The 22920-nt window shown below is 36.0% G+C and overlaps 1 protein-coding gene across 3 annotated transcripts in view; it reads right to left on the bottom strand.

Moving 5' to 3' along the window:
- Nucleotides 1–22920, bottom strand: part of CDK14 (cyclin dependent kinase 14) — a 496475-nt gene that overhangs the window by 239493 nt on the left and 234062 nt on the right. For all 3 annotated transcript variants that reach the window (XM_081147672.1, XM_081147670.1, XM_081147671.1), the window contains one exon: nucleotides 11998–12060. In XM_081147672.1, the coding sequence (XP_081003798.1) occupies nucleotides 11998–12060 (63 nt within the window). The remainder of the gene's footprint in view (nucleotides 1–11997; nucleotides 12061–22920) is intronic.

The following is a 22920-nucleotide window of genomic DNA, read 5'->3' as shown; positions in this document are numbered from 1 at the left end:
GCTCAGGAACCTTAGGAAGCAAACACTTGACAACTCTTCTCCACCCTCCCTGTTAGCAGATGGAAAGACTTAGCTCCATCACCAGCAGCTTCCAGCTGCCTTCACTTCTAATAGCCGCTGCACCCTGAAGCCTAATGCTCACCATTTCTAAGAAAATCCATATTCCTTCAGTTCAGAAGGGAAAAAGAGTGAGTGAACAAAGCCACTCCATTTCTTCAATAGCTTTACGAAAGAACAATAAACACAAAGGGAGACCCTACAACAAATGAAATTAATTGGTGAGCACACAATCAACAGTATGCAGACGATGTATTATTGAATTTTACACCTGAAACTTGTATGTTATTAACCAATGCTACCCTAATAAATTTAACGCATTTTTAAAAATTTTAAAATAATAACCTGATTTTGAGAAGACAGTTTGGCATTTGGCGAGGTGCTAACTAATTTGGGGGCGTAGCCGACTTCTCAGAACGTGATTGTCTATCCAGCCGTGGCAGTGCATTTTAGTTTAACAAACACACACCAAGTGCCAGCTGCCATTCTATGCATCATAGAATATGAGGTCATTTAATCTCTGTAAGAATTTTAATGAAGAAGCTACTTCTATCATCTATGCATTAGTGAGGAGGACATGGAGCAGTTTCTCAAAGTCACACAGCAATTAAGCGGCAGAGCCAGAACTCAAACCAGGCAGCCTGACTCCGAAGGCCATGCCTTTAACCACAACACTACAGGAATCTTGGGCAGAAATCAAAACAAGTAGGCAAAGTGTTGATGTAAAGGCTGCTTTGCAGGATAAAGTCTGGGCATTTAACACCATGGCCTTCAAGGCCACTGAGCTGAGCCCTGATCCACCTGAGTGCTCAGGAGTCATCACTCTATATTCCCTGACTCCAAGCAATCTCACCCACCCCCACGCTCAGAGCACACAACCCTTTACCTTTGTTCTTAACTCTCCTCTGACAGAAAGCCCTCTGTCCCCTTTGCCTGCTAATCTCCATGTATATCTTAGGTCTCTTCTCAAGAATCGCTCCTCCCTGGAGCCTTCCCTGACCACCTCTCCACACCTTCACTCCCCTACAGGTCTACATGAGGTGCTCCCCCTCTGGGCTCCTACAGCACCCTCTGCACATGTCTACGGCAGTACAGCATCATCCTACCTCCCACAGACTGTGCCTTTCTAAGCTGGTGCACAGCTGACACCCCTATACTGCTAATGTGATTTCTAAACCGAACGTAAGAGACTTCTGGATGGAGCAGATACAAAAATGACAGGTAGGAAATGATGGAATAGAATTCTCGAGAAGCTAAGTGTAGAAGTGGGCAGATCAAACAGTCCCAAAGGGCTCTTCTTTTAATATCTTTCCTAATTAATGAAAATATATAATCCGCGTGCTAATAATACACATGTTATCCAAATAGGATAACATATTAAAGGAGATTACAAAAATCAGTGTTAGGAAAGGATGAAACTACACACTCCAGTAACAACTGGACAAACTAAGCTCCCAATATGACAGACAGAGCCAAACATTAAGCTATAGCCCCAAACAAATGTTTAGATCTTTGAGCAATACACAGTAAGGATGAATTCCCATAGAATATATCCACTCAGGCTTTGTCAACCATGTGCCAGGTGCTGCCATGGAAGAGGGGTGCAAAGATGAAGAGAATATAAGATGTAGGCCCTGGACTCAGGAACTCACAGGCCCCGGGGTGTAAGGGGCAGATAAACACACAATCGCCGCTTCAGGAGGTCTGCACTGTAACAGCAACACAAACTGAGTGTACTGAAGACATAGAGGAGAAAGGATCTAGCACCAACAGCAACAAAAATGTAGAACTGATCCTGCCATTATACGAAGAGAAGCCCTATGGAAGGGATGAGTGATAGGAAACCTGTCACTCTAAAGACAGAATTCATTACACATAACACTTTAATAGAAAACCCAATGGATCATTCGCTAGATGCACAAGTTGAAATGATGTGTTATATGACAAACCCCGTGCTTTTATGAGGGAAAATATTGAGGAAACCAAGCAAGCAGATCACTAAATAAATTAAGAAGAAAAACTTAAAAGATAACATATGAACTGTAAAGCTACCAATTCACCATCATAAAAGTAATGCTAACAAGAGGACAACAGTAGACTTAATGAAAACATTAGAAATAACACTGGAATGTGCTTAACAGAATATGCACTACTGGCTAAGGGTGGTAAGGCTGTAAGGAAGCAGAGGCCACGCTGCGTTAAATAAAATATCCTATGGAATGTTCTTTGGAAATGTCCTGAGAACTCAAGTCTTGGGGATTTCTTTCTTTAGACCAGTAGGCAAGTACCTAACTTTTCCATGTAAATTTTTGAGAAAGCCACTTCAACTGCTCATTGTATAAATCACCATGCAACAAGATATATTTGATCCTGGTAAAAACCAGAAGACACTATGAGAACAAGAGGGACCACCAAAAATCAGTCACATGCAGATAAAAAATAAAAAATCACCTTTGGTATTTGCTAATAAAACATAGTAACCATCAATGGAATATCAGTTCCCAAAAAGAAGGGGGACCAATACTAACTGAAGGCTTACTCTAGTTTAAACACTGGTCCAAGTACTTTTACATGTATCATTTAATTCTTTCCATTTTTGGTTCTATATTTTTCCATTTCTTTGAAACAAATGAGAAAACTAAAGCTCTCAATGCACAAGAAACACTCAAATTCATCCAACCATCACACAGTGCTTGTGAACTTTCCACTACCCCTCATTATCTTAAGTGAGATTGATGCTTAATAAATGCAGGAATGAAGAGTTATACACTCAATATAAGCAAAATACTTTTATTAAGTGAACCCAAGTTTGCAAGTCTCAATTAGCAAGTTATGTAATGAACCTGTGATTACTGAATTTGTTTTTGCTATTTCAAAACCTCTTAGAAATAAATAACATGGTAGAAGACAGCTGTTGTACTGAAGAGGAAACAACAACATATTCGAAACTCTCTTTCTGTCTTTTCACTGTGGTAGCCATAAGGTCTTCCTATGACCACCTTGTCACCTCAGGATATTTCACTCAACTTTATAAAAGGAGATTCCTCCAAATTCTTCAGTATGATCACTGAAGATTTATATCCTAGTTTGAAACATGTTCACTTTCTGCAATCAAAACCCCAATGGGAAAATGCCTTAAATAACAATGATATGATGAACAGGGACACTTGCCAGCAGCAGGTCTATCTATAGCCCAGTTGCCTTGCCATCCCCTGCAGGAAGCAGCTCGGATTCTCAGTGCCATGGTGTAGACTACTTGGGAATAATCTTTAATACTATTCCCTTCTTAAACTCTTCAGGCTCTATGCAGGTAAAAAATATCAACATAAGTCCTTTGATCGAAACTTTTAGAGTAAATGTTGGTAAAAAGCACACATTATTCGACTCAATGTGTTGTATTTATTACTGAGAAGATGTACTGGCACTTGCAGTAAGCAACAAGTTTTATTTTCCCTCTCCTTCAAAGTGTAAAGGTGTGTGATCAGATGCTATTTGTTTCAATGTTTAGAGTCACTGAGTTCCAGGAATGGTCTGAAATGCATGCATTATTTAATATATGTGGGCCCACTTAATAAGAGACTAAGCACGGGTGAACTTCCTTTAAGGAATATCCAGGTTCTTTTAGGGATTACAGAAGGAAATGAACTCCTGCCTTACAGCACACAACCAATTCTTACAAAATAGTTAAGCTGCTTTTTTGCCTTCTGGGGACCAAGCTTGTCAACACCTCTGTATTTTAGGTTTCTCATCTTGAAAATGACTGATTGAGTCTTAGATAATAGTCATTCATGCTTTAATATTGTACCATTCCATTATTTTATGAATAGCAAATGGAGGGCACTCTACAAATCAACAACTGCAATAACTGCCATTTGTTAGGCCCTTACTGTGATAGACATTGTACCATTTTATATTCATTTAGATAATTTACTCCTCCCAAGACCTCTGTCAGAAAGATATTATTATTCCTATTTCATAGAGAAAGAAATAAAGATTCAGAGAAATTAAATGAATTGGCCAAAGGGACACATCGCAAGTTAAGAGGTAGTACTGGTAATTTGAACCCATTTTTGTCTGGCTCAGATACCCACAATTAAGAGTATGGCTTCTGTACTATTTGATTTTTCAAAAAGTATGTGTACTATTTCTAAAAGTAGTTCAGATTGTGTGAACCCAAGACTAGGCAATGTGACACTGGCAAATAAAGCAAAATTGTCCATGGGTAATAAATGCTTCAAATAATATGCTCCATGTTTAACACTGTATTAGTTAAAAACCCATAAACTACACAAAGAGTAAATTATTTGGACATCAAACTTCCTAAAAATGAAAAATAATTAGAAACTTGGAAATCCCCAAATTTCTAATGAATGTCAAAATATTTTATAATATGCATCCGATAATGGTTTCATCATAAAATTAGGTCTCCTTCAATTTTTAAAAGCCCCAGAGTAATTCATGATTCATTCCATTTGGTTGAGTTTCAAATTTGAAAATGCCTAATGCAAATATCAAATCTTAACTTGTAATACAATGTACACAATTCACATCCAAACATCTATTTTTCAAAGCATCATTACAATCCCATTGTTGAATTTTTTTAAAAGAATACTTAGAAGGTTATACAAAGATATAAAGGAGACAAAAATAAAACCCTACATATTCAAAGTTATGGTATAATGTATGTCACTCTGGACATGCTTGACGATATTAAGTGTGCTACTGGGATGGTATAAGACACAAATGGCATTAGGTCATAGATATGCATGTACTTTTTTTTGCCATGTACTGCGGATGGGTCCAAATCTTGGAAAACCTGAATAGGAGGGAAAGCCTGTCCTGCCACTTTTGCTCCTTTCGAGTTCTTCCATTCAGCTTTCTGCTTCAAGGTTCTGAGACACATTCCCTACATAGTAATCAACAATTTAATTTACATTCTCTAAGATATTTGAATATTAATATTTTATTCCTGAAGATGACAACTTTTTGGAAAGGAATAACCGAAAAAATGAGAATTTAAGGTACTTAGGCAAGCTCTGTGGGGAAAGATATTGCACAATTTCTGTAATCCTTGAGCAGAACCGGCCCCTCATCCCGCCCTCTCTTCCAGGGGATCTCAAGCAAGGTGTTGTTCCAGGCACGGAGCCACCCAAAGTGAGCAGGCAGACTGAAGCCATGGGAACCAGAGCTGAGATGCTTACAAGGAGTCAAATGGGGATTATGAAACCTCTTTTTTTTTTTTTTTGCAAAGTTTCTTAGAAAAAGCTCTACTATAGTAAGTGGGTTTCCAAGTTATTAGGGTTTTTATGTAAGATGAAGAGGGCTGAAATGAGAATTTTCCCTTTAATAAAGCTGGTTAGCAGCTTAAAATTAGTTTTAGAAATATTCCCTAGCTGACTACAAACAAAATGATAAAACTTAAGCTACTGGTTTTCATAGCTACCCAAAATACTTTTCCCAGAGAAAACCTGAAACAGTCATTTCAAGGAATTCAAACAATATAATCTTAAGATCGGTCATTGTCAAGTTTCTGTCTGGCAACGTGGTTGAGAATTACACAACAGACCTGATTGATACTCACTTATTAGAACTAAAAAGAAATAGCACAAAATACAAATTTTTACTCAACTTCATTTGTGAATGATGTTACTCTCCCCCAACTACAAGGCCATTCTTTTTTAAACACAACAAAAAGAAATAAAATAGAATTTAAAATGGTTTTACTGCCTAAAGTAACATCTTAGGCACTAAATCAAATGAATTTTCTTAAATGTCAAATGATAAGGGTAGTGTAACTTTTTTAAAAGGAGATGCTGACTGAAACATTGACGAAGGTGATGAATCTTGGAGTGTAAAGGGCTTGTACAAATTGTATCAAAGAGAAAAATAAATTTGAAATGGAATGCAGAAAACACTTGGATTTTGGATACATATGATCAACAAACCTCTCTGTACATACATCCTTTGAGAGAGGCCTTAAGTAATAGGAATTTACATATTATGAGAAAATATCTATGATATGCACTGGCCAGTCACATAAAGGTGGTGCCTGTTCGAGACAATCAGAAAAATCCCTGGGAGTGTGTGTATACTCTACTTCTCAGGCTGATTTCCCCCTGGGTTCTCATGTTAGTCTTAGAAAACATGCAAACAGAGGGGTCAAATGCAGGATCCATCTTTAAGGGAAACGAGGCAAGGTGAATGGCTTGGAGCTTGAAACCCAGGAGGCTGTATTCCCACTGGGTACTCCCCAAACTGGGTATTTCCATCTTACAATTAAAATATCACATCGCATACTTCCAATGATTGTATCTCATCAATCTTTGGGATGCCTTCTTTTCAATCTGGGTTTTAAAGTACCTCCAGGATCAGCAGATGATGCCACGATACAAAAGGCATGTTCTGAACATTGACTGCAGGCCCCACATCTTAACCAGAAATTCACTACTTAGACCCCCTTCTGAATGTCCAATACAATATGAATTGACACATGAAATTTCACTTTATATATGAAAGATTATTTTGCTATAACAAAAATAGGATGTAAAAACTCACAAGAAATCTAGACAGGTGCTGAGACTTGATGTCAAATTTTTAAAACAGTCTTTAACAGAGTCATGAAATAATTATATTTCTCAAAGTATAGTATGGGGAAAGGCTCTATAATATTCACAGTAATGTAGTAGGAATCATTACCAGCTACATGAGAGCTCTAATTCAGAATATGGAGAAAACCGGGTGTTATCTCATTTTCGATCTGAACATCAGAAAGTCTCATTTAGGAACCAATTCTCAGCGCCATCTGTATAAGACAATCTTAATTTGGCATAATATTATTCTGCCTGCTGCACACCTGCTTGTTCTCTGGACTATGAAAGAAAAACAGCAATTTTTCAACTATAATGATTCTCATCTTTTTAAATTAATATAGATATTGAAATAAAAAACATAACTCAGCTTTATACCAACAGGATTCCCGATACTTGTAGCAAATGTGTTTTTTAGAAACATCACTAAGATAACATTGAAATGAAGGTACATTACATAAAAACACAGGAAGACCCAATGTCGTAATCGTAATAAGGTTGGAGCATCCACACTTCTGCATATCAACTGGAGACAGCATCAATTAATTTCTTTTTTTTTTAATTTTCATTCTCTCATGCTTATCAATTTTTAAAGACCACAAGAAGAACTGAATAAAGAATGAGATTTAGACTGTTATGGTCATTTTTTAACTCAATGATCAATCTGTATATCACAGAGAATTGTAAAATGAAGAACTAATACAAGTTCTGCATTCAACCCAGCTATGAGTCCCAAATCCCAATAATATTCATAGTAAAAGGTTTATGAAGAGGGGAAAAGAATTAGCTACCTTACAAAATAAAAAAATCTAACCAGTTTCCTACATATCAATTATCATTTTCTAGCAATTGGTTGCTAGATTTTTAATTATCATAAATATTTATAACAAAGCCAATGTCCTCCGGCTTTTGATTCAGGTTTTAAATTGCCCTCTAAGTAATTAACTGCTAAAATTACCCATTTGTCTAAAATTGACATTATACTAAGAAATAAACCATTAGTTAATAGTGAATATTTATTTCAGAGTGCCATGTTGAGAATAGACACATTTTGTAGGCAATTAAAGTAGCAAAGTGATTCTAGAAGAAATTTAGTTAAATTGGCAATTTTTCTTATGAGTTTATTCCAGTGCATATAAGAAATATACATCAAAAAAGATAAAACTTTAATAGATGTTTTGCTGGGAATTAGTATAAAGTTTCCAGACTATTTCATGCTGTTCTAATTGTTTTTTTTTTCTTTCCATTCTTCAGTGATACATGGCCTTTGTAATGCTTGAAATTCTACCTGACTCACACTAAAGAACAATCTCCTCAATTCTTAGGTGCATGACACCCCATACTTTTACAATAAACAAAGATATATGAAATATAAACAAATATATGTTCATTTTAGAATCCAAGATAAATATTTAAAATATTTCTACACATTGCCATGTGCATAGTGATGAAACTAAAAGTCAAAATCACCAAATTTAGAAGCAAATGGATTTGATCACTGTATTCCTTCTGTTCACCATAATCAATATTCAGTATTTATTACAATCCAAATATTTAATGATGTATTTAATTTAGCTAAATACAAAGCTTTGGTGTTATTAAAAGAAGATTCACTCTTAAAGGTTATAGCTTCGCTCACCTGGTTTTCACATCTCCTTAAATTTATAGAGAACCATTACAAGGTCTCATTTTAGCTCAACTGTATTTTTTTTTAATTAACATCTAGCCCACTGTTATGAACAGCTATTAACTTAGTAAATATTATTCTCATGGTCTTCATTTCACATTCACAGATTTGAGTGACAATAAATATCACCGCATGAAAAAAATATGCTAATACATCAAACAGAAATACCAGTGGGGCATCTGTCACTATGTCGCAGTCAGACTTCTTTGAGAATACTTTCACCTGCAGTGCAGATCCTAAATGTAACCCTGGAGGAGTGCACTGTCTCTAAGCGGCAAACAATGAAGAAAAGTCAGTACATAATTAGGTGAGTGGCCTCCCATGGAAACCGACATGAAATAAGGGCCATCTGCTTTTGTGCACTGCAATTCAGATGCCAAAGCCCAGGCATTAACAAGATGCTTTCTATTTTCTAACTTCCCATACCCCTCAGAGAAGGTGCAACTATTATCTTCAATAGGAAAAATGATGTTAAACCTATATGACTGAGTGCATATAAAGTCACAAATAATAAGCGAATTACAGTAATTGTGTGTATTAGTCATGCCAGATAGAGAAAAAAAACACTAGACAGAGTCGAAAAGCCCCCTTTAATTTCAATGGTCTTGATCTTTATTTTATATAAAATGTGGCAGCTGAAATGGATGACTATTCTAGGATGTGAATCATGGAACAGGCGTAGCTACAACACAATCACGTGAAGAGGTGTTTTTCTTTTTAAATTACATCCACATTTAATGTTTAAATTATTATGATCATGGAAATGTTGTTTTCAGCTGAGGCGTCGTTTAATATGAACACTTTCCTTTGCCCCTGCACAACAATTTGTTTTTTTCTAGTGTTGGCAATGATCTAGTTCTTTTGTCCATGGGTTTGTTTTCCTTTGCTTAGTTTTCTTTTGTAGTTACCACTAATCCAGCACGCAACTCTTCTCCCATCCTGTAAATCTGCTTAAACACATAGGTATTCTCTCTAATAATTCTTCCTCTTGGAAATCTCTCCTGGAGACATGTGACTTGCTCCAGTTGGCCTGGTGGGTTACCCTCCCAGCCTGATGCATCACTGTCATCCTGGGATTCTTTTCACTCTTGTCCTGAGGCTCTCCTCCACCTCTCTCCTCTGGTGGCCTCTGTGCCTGGTGTCTTTGTCTTCTCTGCCTTGGTTTGTGCCCAGTTCTAGTGGAGTACATGTTTATGTAGCTTCCTGAAAAAAACTGCAAAGCAGGCAAAATTTCCAACTCCTTGAACATCTGAAAATAATTGTTTTACCCTCACTCTTCACTGTAGTTAGTATAGAATACTAGGTTGGAAATAATTTACATCAGAACTTTCAAGCCATTGCCCACTGCCATCTCCCTTCCAGTGTTGCTGTTGAAAAGCCCAGTGCCGCCCTGGCCGCTGTGGCTCAGTTGGTTGGAGCACTGTCCCATACACCAAAAGGCTGTGGGTTCAATTCCCAGTCAGAGCACATAACGAGGCTGCGGGTTCAATCCCCAGTTGGGGCACATACAGGAGGCAACCAATCAATGTTTCTCTCTCACATCAAAGTTCCTCTCCCTCTCTCTCTCTCTTTTGGTGTTGCATCTAATTTTCTTTACATTATTTCTATGCTGACTGCACATCTCATTCCCCACTAAGTTGTCACCATGCCCTAGGAGGCGTCAACTCCTGCAGTAGTAAATCTTATTTCCTGCCATGGTACAACCTGTACTTGGAATAAGTGGCAAACACGAAGCCTCTGAAGTATGATGAGCAACCTTAGGGTGAAAGAAAAGCTTACGAAACTAGATTAAGAGAAGCTGAAATACCATTTCCGGGAGTGAACTTACAAATGCTACAAAAATCACCATTGACACTGGCCCGAGGGCAGTGAACACGGAGATACTTTGTGGAATGACCTTTCTTTGTTTGTTTCACCGACAAAATACTCCATCAATATTTGTCCCAAACTAATGACACACAAAGGGGGAGTGAGAAAACCAAGTAAGAATAATAAAAACCCAGTGATGCCATGGTTCTTTGAAAAGATTCATTTAGCTCTTTAATCTCAATCCTGTCACTGCAATTAGAAGCCAGGAAGTGAAAATTAGAGCTGCTGTTGATTTCCACTGAGGCCGTTAGTACCCTGGGTTCCCCAAAGCTAAAGGTCTTACTACCTGGGCTCTCTATATATTCCCAGGGTTAAACTAGGGAACAGGAGTAAAGATGTACTGTGCTATTAATTTTAAACCCCGTCAACCCTAGGAAAAGGACATTTAATATATATATAAATAAGACAATTTGATATGTTTAATTGTAAAAAAAATAAAATTATGCTCATGTGCCATTAACATTTATTAAACATGACCAAGATTAATAAAACAAGTCTCTTCATCTGTTAAAATTTCTCCCCCAATCTAACTATGTATTATTTTTATAAAGCAAAAAATAAATACACAAAACTCATATCAGCATATATACCTCTACAAGCGAAGGGAAAAGCACAAAAGAAAAAACATGCCATGTTGTGAAGAGTGGTGTAGACTACGAATGGGAAGAAACTGGAACATTTTACTTTAGATACATCTATAGTACTTAACTGATTCTCAGGGTCATGAAATGTAGTCATCTGAGTTACAGAATGTGAGCACATCATTGAACATTCGGGCATAACTTGGTATCTTCTAACTCCCTAACATTTGCCAAAAAGGCTTTTCTATTGTAAGCTTGACATTTTGGGAGAATTCTCAAGATAATTGTGAGGTAAATCATAAAAACTTAGTTATTTTGACACATAGTAATCCAATTTATAGTAAAAGAAATGAAGACAGCAGTAGGAAACAGAACCACTGTTAATTATTTGTATATACAAATGAAAAGTATGCTCTGTGAACTCACCATAACACTGTTTTGGGTCATAATAACACTTATTCATTTATTTTTAATTAATCTTTGCTGTTGAAAGTATTATAGATGCCCCTCCCCATTTTCCGCCATTGGCCCCCTCCCAGGCCTTCACTGCACTATTGTCTGTCCGTGGGTTATGTATATAAATTCTTTGGTTAATCTCTTCCCGTACCTCCCCCTCTGAAATTCCTCAGTCTGTTGCATGCTTCAAAATAATAATACTTTTTTTTTTAATATATCTTTATTGATCTCAGAGAGAGGAAGGGAGAGGAAGAAAGAGAGATAGAAACATCCATGATGAGAGAGTCATTGATCCGCTGCCTCCTGCACGCCCCCGACTAGGGATCGAGCCCGCAACCTGGGCATGTGCCCTGACCGGGAATCGAACCCCGATCACCTGAATCCTAGGTCGACACTCAACCGCTGAGCCACGCCCAGCCGGGCTAATAATACTTTATATTGACGCTAATTGACACTTCAGTATGGGGTTCCAAGGTAGAGCTACTAAAAATAGTGCTACAACAGGATTCCAGTGGATCTCACTCATTACTGTTTCTCCATGAAGAAAAAATACAATAACATCTAAACAATAATACTCCATTGAAAATATTTAATGTTAAACATGGTTCCTGACTACAACCAATGGCTATGGTTCACTTCGGTATTCTCTGTACACAAACATTTCTTTAAAAGGTAAAGTTATGGTAGAGAGATTAGACTTTGGCTCAAAACAATGCACAAGAAGAATGCTAATACTTGACTTAAAAAGATCTTTTCCTACCTTCACATTATCTGGATGCAGCCCCCCAGGGTGCTTGTCCATGTACTGACATAAATCAGTGTGCTAGGGAAAAAAAAAAGAGAAAATGTATTAACGTCCCTCTGGCTACAACATGATGAATCAATATTTTTCTACTTCAAAGTCACCATTACCCTCTGAACAAAGCAAATATAAGACAAGTGGTGGGTTTTTTTTTTAGTTTACGCAATCACATGCTCCTCCAACCCTCATTTTTAAACAATTTCAATCATTACCTTTACCTCTAGGCTCTGTTTATGTTAAATATATCTGTGTATTAGAAGGAATTCATGTCCATAATTTGTTAAATGCCTAATTCCCTTCTCATTGAATATAAATCTTTTAGCTAAAAACAAACAAAACCAACCTTAAAATAAGTAGCTTAACTAAGAAACTAAACTAAAACACACACATACACAATTAACCAATCCATTTATAATTTCAATTATCTTGTATTTTTCAAGTACAAATGCAGGTTATGATTATTTTGTGTGGAAAAAATACTACAATTAGATCATTATAGTAAAATTACTCACTGGATTTATTTAAATTTCTCTTAGATGTATTCATTAAAAAACAATCTTCAGGTTTCCAAAACTCCTAAATATATTTCAAAAAATATACCTTATAAAATACAAGTACTTTCAAAATTATAAATTAAGATAAAAATACATCCAGATATAACAAAAAAAAAAATCCCTATTAATATGCCATTATTCTTTTAAATATCCCAAGCTCAATTTGCCCAGAATTATATATTTCCTTCTTAATGCTTTTCTGTTTATGAACTATAAAGGATTTTGGAAAAAACATGTAAAGTTGCTATTCCAATTTTTCTTGTCTTACTGGAAGATACTATAAAAATTATAACATTTAATCATTCTGTAAAAGCCACTGAACATGAGTAGTTGAGTCCTATTATCAGGAGTCAATTATTGAGAAATCATGATACATATTCAAGAACCTTGCTGTAACCATGGTGACAACAGTTCAGATTCCTTTACTGAGTTTTCATTTCATGCCAGGTGGTAATTGATGAGGATATATGGCAGCATTTAGCATTCATTCGCTATTCGTCATGCCATTTCTTGAGCCCTTATTATGTTCCAGGCACTACACTAGTCACTAAGGACACGTAAGGTGGCCAACTGAAGGGCAAAGGGAAAGAAAATGGGACAGAAGAAATGCTCTTAGATATGTTCTGAGACAATATTGCCTTTATTTTGGACCACAGTCAAGGTGCTTAGCTTCTAAATCAAAGGCAAACTCCATGATGAAAGAAACTATGTTTAATTTGAAAATTACTCTCTCTCTGCTCCAAGGAAAATGTCAGACACAGAGAAGAACTGAGTAATAAAGGTGGAAATAGTTTTACATATAGTATAGCTCATTAAAATGACTCTAAAATATAATTATAATTGGTTCTAAGGAGTTTTTCCTAAGTGAATATATACAAGTTTTATATTATTCATTTAACAAACTGAGGAATGAATTCTCTACTCCAAACTGCCACTTTGTAACTCCATATTATTAAGTTTTGCGTCATTTCAAACAGGAAAAACATCTCCCTTGAGAAGAGTTTTGAAGAACAAAAAACAAGTACATAAGAAAGTACTTTTAACCCATAACATGATATACAAAAATAAGGTATTATTTAAGATACTGGTCATTACACAGTAAGACCACGAGAAAAGAACTATATCTAATTTGTTAATTGCTTCTCACACAACAAATAAAATGGTAAATAGAAAGCACATCCAATCATATCAATTATAATATATCCATGACATTCTAAAATTAATAAAAATGTAAAAAACTCAGTTTACAAAATAAAGAAAATCATATCACACTGTTTTCAAGGTACAAACTAAGAATAATAAACAGAAAAAAAAAAGAGAAATAATATATTTTCTATATTATACATTTATATTACGTTAGTTATACTGGTAAATGTCAATAAACATGAATCAGCATATCAACATAAATATTAGATAAGCAGAATTCAAGGAAAATTTAGTAAACATTGATAAATTTAACAACATATCAACATAAAACAATATAAAAATAAAGGAAGAAACTAAAACATTCTCAAAATCATGAAGGGTTTAGCTTACTTCTTTCGAAAATCAAATAGAATTGGCCCAGAAAAGGGGGGAAGATGATGAAGAACATGAAAACCACAATTAAATAGCATGTTTACTTTTGTGCCCAATAAACTTGTACTGCATGTTTTTTAAAACACAAATGGCATCCTCACAAAAACTGACAATGTATTAGACATAGAGGAAGTCTCAAAAGTTATCAGAAAGCAGAAGTCATATTACACCTTCTCCCACAACTAAATAAACATCAAGGTATACTATATTCCATCAACTGTAAGACATACCATTTATCTTTGACATTGGAATAATAGCATTAATTTGCTATTACCAGGCAGTAGTTGAAATACAGATGTCATTGCCTGTGTTTGAGCAAACTTTTATTTTGCTCTATTTGCAGAGTAATTACTCTGATGACATAAGCATCAACAAACAACTTAAGGACCATGTGAGGAAGAAAGATGGAAAGATGAGATATAATTTTTATCTGGAAACTATTCATTCAAAATTCCAGGTAAGATTTTTATAAGAAGTGCCAGAATTAAAAACCTGTAGGGCTCTTGCAATAAGCATAAGTAGAAATTCTGAATGATAGGAAAGCTCTCAGTCATGGTTTGAATATGTTCTCTTTTTTCCTTCTTAGTAATCCAAAAAGTAATGTTACTTCCAGTCAATGGGGTCGTAAGGTCAATGGTAGCAGGAGGAAAATAAGGAAGAAAAACAGTCCAAAGGGGGAAATAAGAAAAGGAAATGCAAAGAAAGAAAATCTATTTTCATGGAAATTGAAAAAAATATTTAAACCCAATAAAACAAACCAATCTTTGGTCAGACTAATTTTTTCTTAAAATGAGGGTTTTTCTGAAATCAATATTAAGAATAAGGAAAATTATACAAGTAAAAATGTGGAGATTTAAAAATATACTATAATCATATAGTACTAGAAACTGAACTAAACAATATTATAATCACCTTTAAACCGATACATTTGAAATCTAGAGAAAACTTGTCTTTTAAAAAATAAATGATTAAATTTGATTCTATAAGAGATACGAATGGAAGAGCTATACTTTAAAAAAATGTACCAAGTTCAGAGGGTTTTCATGGAAAATCTTCCAAAGCTTCGAGTAACAGATATAAATCACTCCAGAACAACAAAAAAGATGCTTCCCACTCCTTCTTTACAGTTACAATGCCAAAGCAGGCAAAACCAAAGGAAAGCTGGAGAGAACTAAACCAGGCTCTTTATGACCACAGATGGGTAAATTCTGACAGTAGGTTCTGGAATTCAACACCAAACAAAGTGACACCTAGGAATGAAAAAATAGTTCAACATAAGAACATCTGTTAATGTGATCCTCCAAAAGTTTTATGGTATTATATATTTGACACTTATTAAATGCTGATTTTGCATAAATAAATAAGACAAAAGTTTATATTCTGTGGATTTTAATACTTGTAAATTATTATAGCTTTTTTCCAAGAATAAAGTATTCAAGTTTTTAAAAAAAATAAAAACCAAAGCTATAAAGAAGGAAACACATCAGAAATGGGCACAGGGTGGGGTGAGGAGGGATTCCTGATCCTCAAAGTACACATGATGCCCTTCTGAGTCTATGCCCAATGGCATCAACATCACGAATCTCAGGAAAGAGGCTTCTTCAGAAATGAAATCATAGGACATTTAATAAAGATTTTTCCAAACCTTTAAAATTTTTAAATTCGTATTTACTTAAATGTATGGCATGAAAATGTGTGTGTGCATACACATCACATGCATACACACACGGCTGTCATTAATTAACTACGTAACCCTGGGCACATCATATCACCTCTGTATATCACTAGCTTCATCTAATGAGGATAATCCTAAAATAACTAATCATACAGATATTGTGAGAATTAATGAGCAAGTGTGTTCAGAACATTGCCCAGTGACTGGTAGATGCTATAATGATGATGATGATCATGATGATGACAACCTTTTGTGGCGTGTTTGGAGTAGGGAGGAATATTTGGAAGGACTGCAATTAAAAACTGAACGATAAATACAGTCAGGAAACTGGAGCTCCCAGGGGTTGCCCCCATCCTTCCATCTGAGCCTCCCGTCTACACGCTCAGACACCATCACGCACACTCCACTGCCCTTGTACACAACCACCGCGACTCCACACGGCAAGTTCACTATTAGCCTCCGACTGCTCTGTGTGGTCAGGGTAAGAACATGGAGAATCTCGGAGCAAGAGACAGGATAGTACAAGGTTTTGTACCCTGGCAAACTTCTGTTCTACCTGCATTAAAAACTGTTTCTTTTCTCTCTTTTTCAGTACACAGCACTACATCTGAGACTGCATTAGATGTGCCAAAATTACAGATTTCTTTACATTGCTTCTTTCCTTTTAACTTCTCTTCTTAGTACAAACCATTGGATTATGTGCCCCTTATGATTTGCACTGGTCCATAAAACAGAACTAAACTAAACAATAATGCTAGAAGGTACTTTGTCACTCCATTTTCTAAAGTCAGCCTGGGTAGAACCACTATCCTCAGATGACACACGAATAATCTCAGATCAATCTGCCTTGATCTCTGGCTATTTCTTGTACAAATAATAAAAGATGCAGCTTTAGAACAGATGCCCGTGACTGCAGATCACACACTATCGCTCTTCGGCCTTCAATCTCTGTCGTGGCTGTTGGCTCACCTTTCCTCTTTCCCTCCCTGCATTATGTCGCACCTCACCTTCCCACACCTCCAATCGTATCTGCTCCATCGCCGCTGCTGTTCTTCAGGGCAAGGCCTTCAGAAGTGCTTGTGTCTGACAGGATTTTACCTGAATGCCTGAGGACACCTCATCAATCTTCCATGCAGAAGGTGGTTTTAAATGAAGCCATCAGGTATGGCTAGGCTTACAGGTGATGTGGAAGACAGAGCGGGAGCAGAAAGAGGCTCCAAAGGCTCAAACTCCACGCTAGCGTGTATTTCCTTCAAAATCAGGTCCCTTCTTCCTTGCTGTTGATTACCCATCAGGTAGCATTTATTTGGCTATTTACATAGGTACAGGAGTGTTTCTAGGGGAAGGAATCAGAGGAACAGATCTGAAATCCTATCAGCCTGAACAGCAAGGTTCTCTGTAGAGAAGTGTGCCACATTTACAATTTGGGTTTCCCCGTCTTGACTTGATTACTCTGCGGCTGGATCAATTTAGAAGGCAGGAGAGAAATCTCCCCTTGCAAAAAGGCAGGAAACAGAGAGACCGCAGAAAATTGAACCGACTTTTTACTCACAAGCACTTCACACAGTAGAGTCTCAGTTAATTTCGGTCATCTGTAGAGCTGAGAGCCGCATGACTAATAGTACACAGCCAGGAGACTTAAAAGAAAGGACATGAAAGGAAACTACAAAGATAAATCATGAATATACCGACAATTTCCAAACAAGCCTGAGCGGAGAACAGCCCTGTAAGAGAGAACTGGGAAAGAGAGGCCAGCCAAAGGAAACAATGAGGAAAAGCTGGCCTAGGACATTCGTTTCTTCATGTTTTTCCACTCTCCATCCCTCCCTCTCTCTGAAATGCACTCTGCATCAGGGGAAAGAAGCAGCATCCCTCCACTGACAGCCACTGGTAAGAAGGCTCTCTGAAGACCACAAACTCACACAATCCCTTGGAGATGAAATTTACTCACACATTTTCCAGGGTGGGAACAGTTATAAGTCAATTGTTAAATAAGCTTAGCCACTCAGTATGTTCTTGTATTTCTTATTAACCAATGCAGTAACCATGAAGTGAGGTTTTCCAATTATTGGTTCTTCGTATGATCAAACCCCCTATTTCAAGATAGACCAAGATCCTCGGAGAAACTATGCTTTTGCATTAGCGCTGACTTCCAGACAGGGCGTATGTCATTAAGCAGCAAACCAAATAAAGCCCCTTCCCCAAAACATGCACTTGTTTCCATTCTCCTACAATGCTAAGCATGGGGTCCACAATATTTGTCAGCAAATTTTGAGATTCTTCAGAAGCACTGCCAAAATATGGCACTGAAAATAGCACAGCCTTATTTTTAGTATCTAGGCTAAAATTAAGGAAGTCCTTCTGGGGATAACCAACAGAAATCCTCATCTTAAAGTTTTGTTTAATATACCTCACATTCTCTACTTCCGTTTCATCTAGTTTTCCATTTTGACAGCAAGAGGAAAGTCAGTATATTCAAGCTTGGTGTAATTTTTATAACACTGAAAAACCCCACCCTGCTTCACAAGAGTAAGACTACAGAAAGATGCCAGAAAATAAAACTAATTCTGAATTTCTTTCTTCATAAAGCATAGGTTTATGTTATCGCTAAATACCAAGGTTCAGTTATACTTTCATCTTGAAATAAATGAAAACTTGTTTTTACAAAATTAAGTGGAACCATGTGATTAAAAAAGATGGGATAGGTTACGAACTAGTTGATAACATGTGCAAATTGGAAGCATAAAAACAGAGAGCCTTCCTTTTAACTGATTTTTGATTGTTTACAAAGCTCCTTAGTCTCCATCCCAGTTTGACTGTAGACACTCCAATCTCCTCCAGGTCAATGACACCATTAAAATGAAACTTAAAATGGTACCCTGACTGGTAAAAGATCATATCAAGAAATTTGCAGATTTTTAAAGGACAAGAGCAATTATTGCCACTCTTTAGCGGTACTGTGTGTGGCCCCAAAATTAATGGTAACAATGGTAAGTGTTAGTGTGACCAAGGAAACATGTAGAGCAGATGTTTACTTATGATGCTTGCTCCATCACTAGCTAATGTCACCTTCATTACTGTTGTCCCAGGTCTGGGACACACCACGAGCATTCTAAATAGAACCATACTTGAAGGGTAGTTATGAACTTTGGTAGAACTCACTCTCATTTTAGTTTTTAACCTATTTCACCTGTAGCTCATTAAAGTTATGTAATTCATTGGAGAATAGTGCTGCTAGAGGCAACTGAGGAAAACTTACAGAAGTTGAGCCCTCCTTTCTTCTATAGTAATCAATGCAATTTTCCTCTAGCTACAGTCTCCGTTTTAATCAGCCTACGCTGCTGTAAGAATTGATACATCAAATTACTGCGCAGTTAGTTCCAAACTGCTCTTAGATGAAGTCCACAGGTTTAAATTGCCTTTGAAATCACAGTTTTGTCCATTAAGCTTTATTGTACTCATCTACTTCATTCCCAAATTATAATTAATAAAATTTAATGTTACGAGATCTAACACGTGAGCACCATTCATTAGTGAGAAAAAGATGAAAAGAAACATTTAATCAACTTTCCTTTAAAACGAAATCACAGTCATTCAAGATGCTTTATAGAGGAAGTTTATACCCAGTATGTATCAAAGGGGTCCATTTTTAAAACAGTGGTTAAAAAAAATAAAATTTTGTAAGTATTATGCTAATGCATTGAAATCCCTTATCTTTAATGACAAAAGAAAAAGGAAAAGACATTGATGAATAAGTACAAAAATGCTATCTCTTCCTCCTGAAGTAGAAATTCTAATTACAATTAGATGATTGTGCCTCAAGTGGCATCATAGGACATGGTATGACAACAGAGAGTAAGTTCTTCCAATTTATCCCATTAGCACCCAAAAATATGTCCTCAAATGGAATATTCTCACATATTCCACTCTTTCTGAGCATATTTATTTTACATATTACAAAGCCCTTTTCTGTGTTGTTTTCTTTTTATCTGGTTTTAAGCCACTTTGGAAATGTGTGAAATTCTACCAGTAAACCACACACAAATTCCCCGGGGAGGGCAAGGGTCATTAACGTACACAAAAGTCCTCCCATAGCAGTCACAGTATTGTGCTTTATTCTAATTAAATTATTGTCATTTTTTTAAGTATAATGTATTGTTCTTTTTGGTCACATTAAGCCTATATGTGACTTAGCTATCCCATAATTCTGCCTATACTTGGTTTCAGCTGTCAATTCTGAATCCAAACTGCATGGGCAGCCTGGGGCTGGAGGCTGGACAGAAAGCATTTCCAACCACAGTCCCATCATGTAAAACCGGCCACCTGAAAGATCTTTCCATTAAAACAAGCAACCTTATTATTTGGCTTCTGGCAATGGCATCAGGGGTAGACAGATTGTATAGCTGTACCGCAGCAGACTATTGTGAGCAATTCTTCTCTGATCTAAATAATGCAAATATTCATGCTCCAATAGTTCAAGTGTCTGAAGCGTTTCAGTATCACAGGGGCTAAGTGATAAAATTAACATATCTCTACCTATACTTCTATTACTCTAATAATTCATTTGCTTTATAAAACTAGGAGATATGATTTTCCTTTATGAAATTAAATAAATTCAAAGTATAGATTTAGAAAGTTTAAGCAATTTAGGAAAATTTCTACAAGTAGACACTGTGGTTCTTCAGAACCATATGCTATTCCTGCATTTAAGAGAATGTATAAAATGTGCTCTCTTGAAACAGTGAAGGAAAGAGCTACCCACTGTGGTTTATACACCCTCTGGGCAAACCATTCACAAGCCTAACCATATAATAAATTTTAACAGAGTCAAATAGCCACTTTAAAAAGATGTTCATGCTATTTTGAAGCCAGGGGGATTTTTGAAAGGAAAAATAAAAAGCCAATGGGTATTAAGAATGGAATGGTCTGATCACCGAACATCCTCAAGAATTTGGGCGGGGGGGGAGGTTAACAAAGTGGGCCACGTAAAATTTTTTGGAGTCAAAACATGAGATGGAAGAAAAATAAAGGAACTAGAATAGTTCTCAGGAATACTTTAATTCCAAAAACACCTTTTGGACTTGCCCTGCTAGAAATATAGAATATCCTGAAATTATAGGGTAAATGCAACATGAAAATGTGAAAAAACCTTAGAAGCAGAGAACTAAAGTGGGGGAGAGGAGAGGAAGAGGAGATATAATGAGGGGAAGGGAAGACAGAGAAATCAAAGGTGGCCATTCTGAAATAGCTTTTGCTGACTACAAAGCAGAATAGAGGAGCCTTTTTCATAATCTGGGTTCTAAAGGGTAAGAATAAGGCCCACAGAGGGACCAATCATAATAGATGTGTGGCTTAGAACTTTCTGAATTATACTGCAATGAGGTTCAGGTACATGTTTTTTTCTAATTTTAAAAACAGTAATTCTGGAACACGATCACAACGAAAAAAGTAAACCATTATCATTTGTTAGTTTGTCACTCATCCTTTTATGGCATATCAACTGAAAATCAAACCATATTTTCAAACTTTTATTTTGGAGGAAGTATTATAAAATACATAAAGATGAATAAAAAGTACATGATGTTTAGGAGCTTACTGATGACCCTAAGGGAAATAAGAACAACAAGAAAAAAAATGTGAACAACACTCTTCCTCTTCTTACCTAAAATGAAACATTTATAACTTGTGTTCATATCACTTGACCTAGTAGTAATGATTTTAGGAGGTTTTGTCGCCCCAAGGAAATACAGATGGGATGTATGAGAAGTAATGTTGTTGAGATTTTACATGGCAAAATACTTTGGATTTCTTGAACGTGGTTATGAATATATGATTATTTATGGGGCAAGGGTTGCAGTCTATAGACTCCAAAATGGGATAAGTAAAAAATTCTTTAACTGGAACAATAGTTTGAAAAATAAATTTATATCACAAATACAGAGTTTATTTAAATCTTTCTGGCTGTTGGGAATACATAGAGTATAGAATGACAAAGTTTTCAGAGAAAGTCCTGGCAGGACAAAGTATGTGAAATGTCTGTTTGCTGTGCGTGATTAAAAAGACCATTTATATTGGTATTCTTGTGACACACATGAGCATAAGCATATTTATGTAAGATCTCTGCTTTAAAAAGTATTCTGCCATTATATCAATATAGTATGAAAAGAGGCGAAGTTCATTTTTATCTCTCAAACTCAATGAGTACAAGGATCATACCAACATTTTTTTTTTAAATGCAAGTTTTTACCTACAGAGTGTGATGCTCTGAAGCACAAGAAATTGAGCAGTGAAATGTGTTAAGAATCCACAAAAATTGTAAAAGTTTTGTTTCAAGTAGCTCTTTCAATGGCAAAGAATAAAAAGACCTCAGATCACAGAGGGGGGAAAAAAACTCATGAATTTTTGTATTGCCAAAAGTTAAAATGGAGTAGAAATTCCAAAGTATTTCTTATTCAGGATCTCTCACCAAATGTCAAATTGCTAACTTATATGTCATAAAAATTTTTTAGCAGAAATCAAATCATCATTCTTTTTTGTCCCTTTTGCTACTAGCTTTTCTGGATTCACAAATGAAGGAAATGTGCTTAGATCCTTGCTAGGCATGAGTATAAAATTTAAAGTACCTTGGAAAAAATAACTTTTATTTTTGTCCTCAATCACTAGACACTTGCAAACTTGCCAAGATAATAACTTTCCCAGGGACCTGACATATTTGGCAGATATAGTTGATGTTTTAAATATGAATCCAGAAACTTCAAGAAGCAAAGACCAACATTATTGCTCCTCATGATATATTTTAAGCTTTTATGCCAAAATCTAGTTATGTATTCAGTGAGTCAGAGCTAAAAATGTCTTTCCATACTCTTGAAATTAGTGAAATTTACCATAAAAGGTTACTGACAAATTTTTCAAAAGAAAGAATACAATTTACCCAGTCCGTCGGGATAAATTCAGGTGGTGCTTTTCTGATGCTATGGTTGAAAATACCATTTGAAAGTCAGTCTTAGCAAAATTTAGAAGTTACTGGTGCTCAAATTTGAAATAATTACAAAATTGTTCTTCAGAAAATCATAC

This window comes from Miniopterus schreibersii (assembly GCF_964146895.1).
Source record: "Miniopterus schreibersii genome assembly, chromosome: 9".
Taxonomy (NCBI): domain Eukaryota; kingdom Metazoa; phylum Chordata; class Mammalia; order Chiroptera; family Miniopteridae; genus Miniopterus; species Miniopterus schreibersii.
This window is presented reverse-complemented; position numbering and strand designations above follow the sequence as displayed.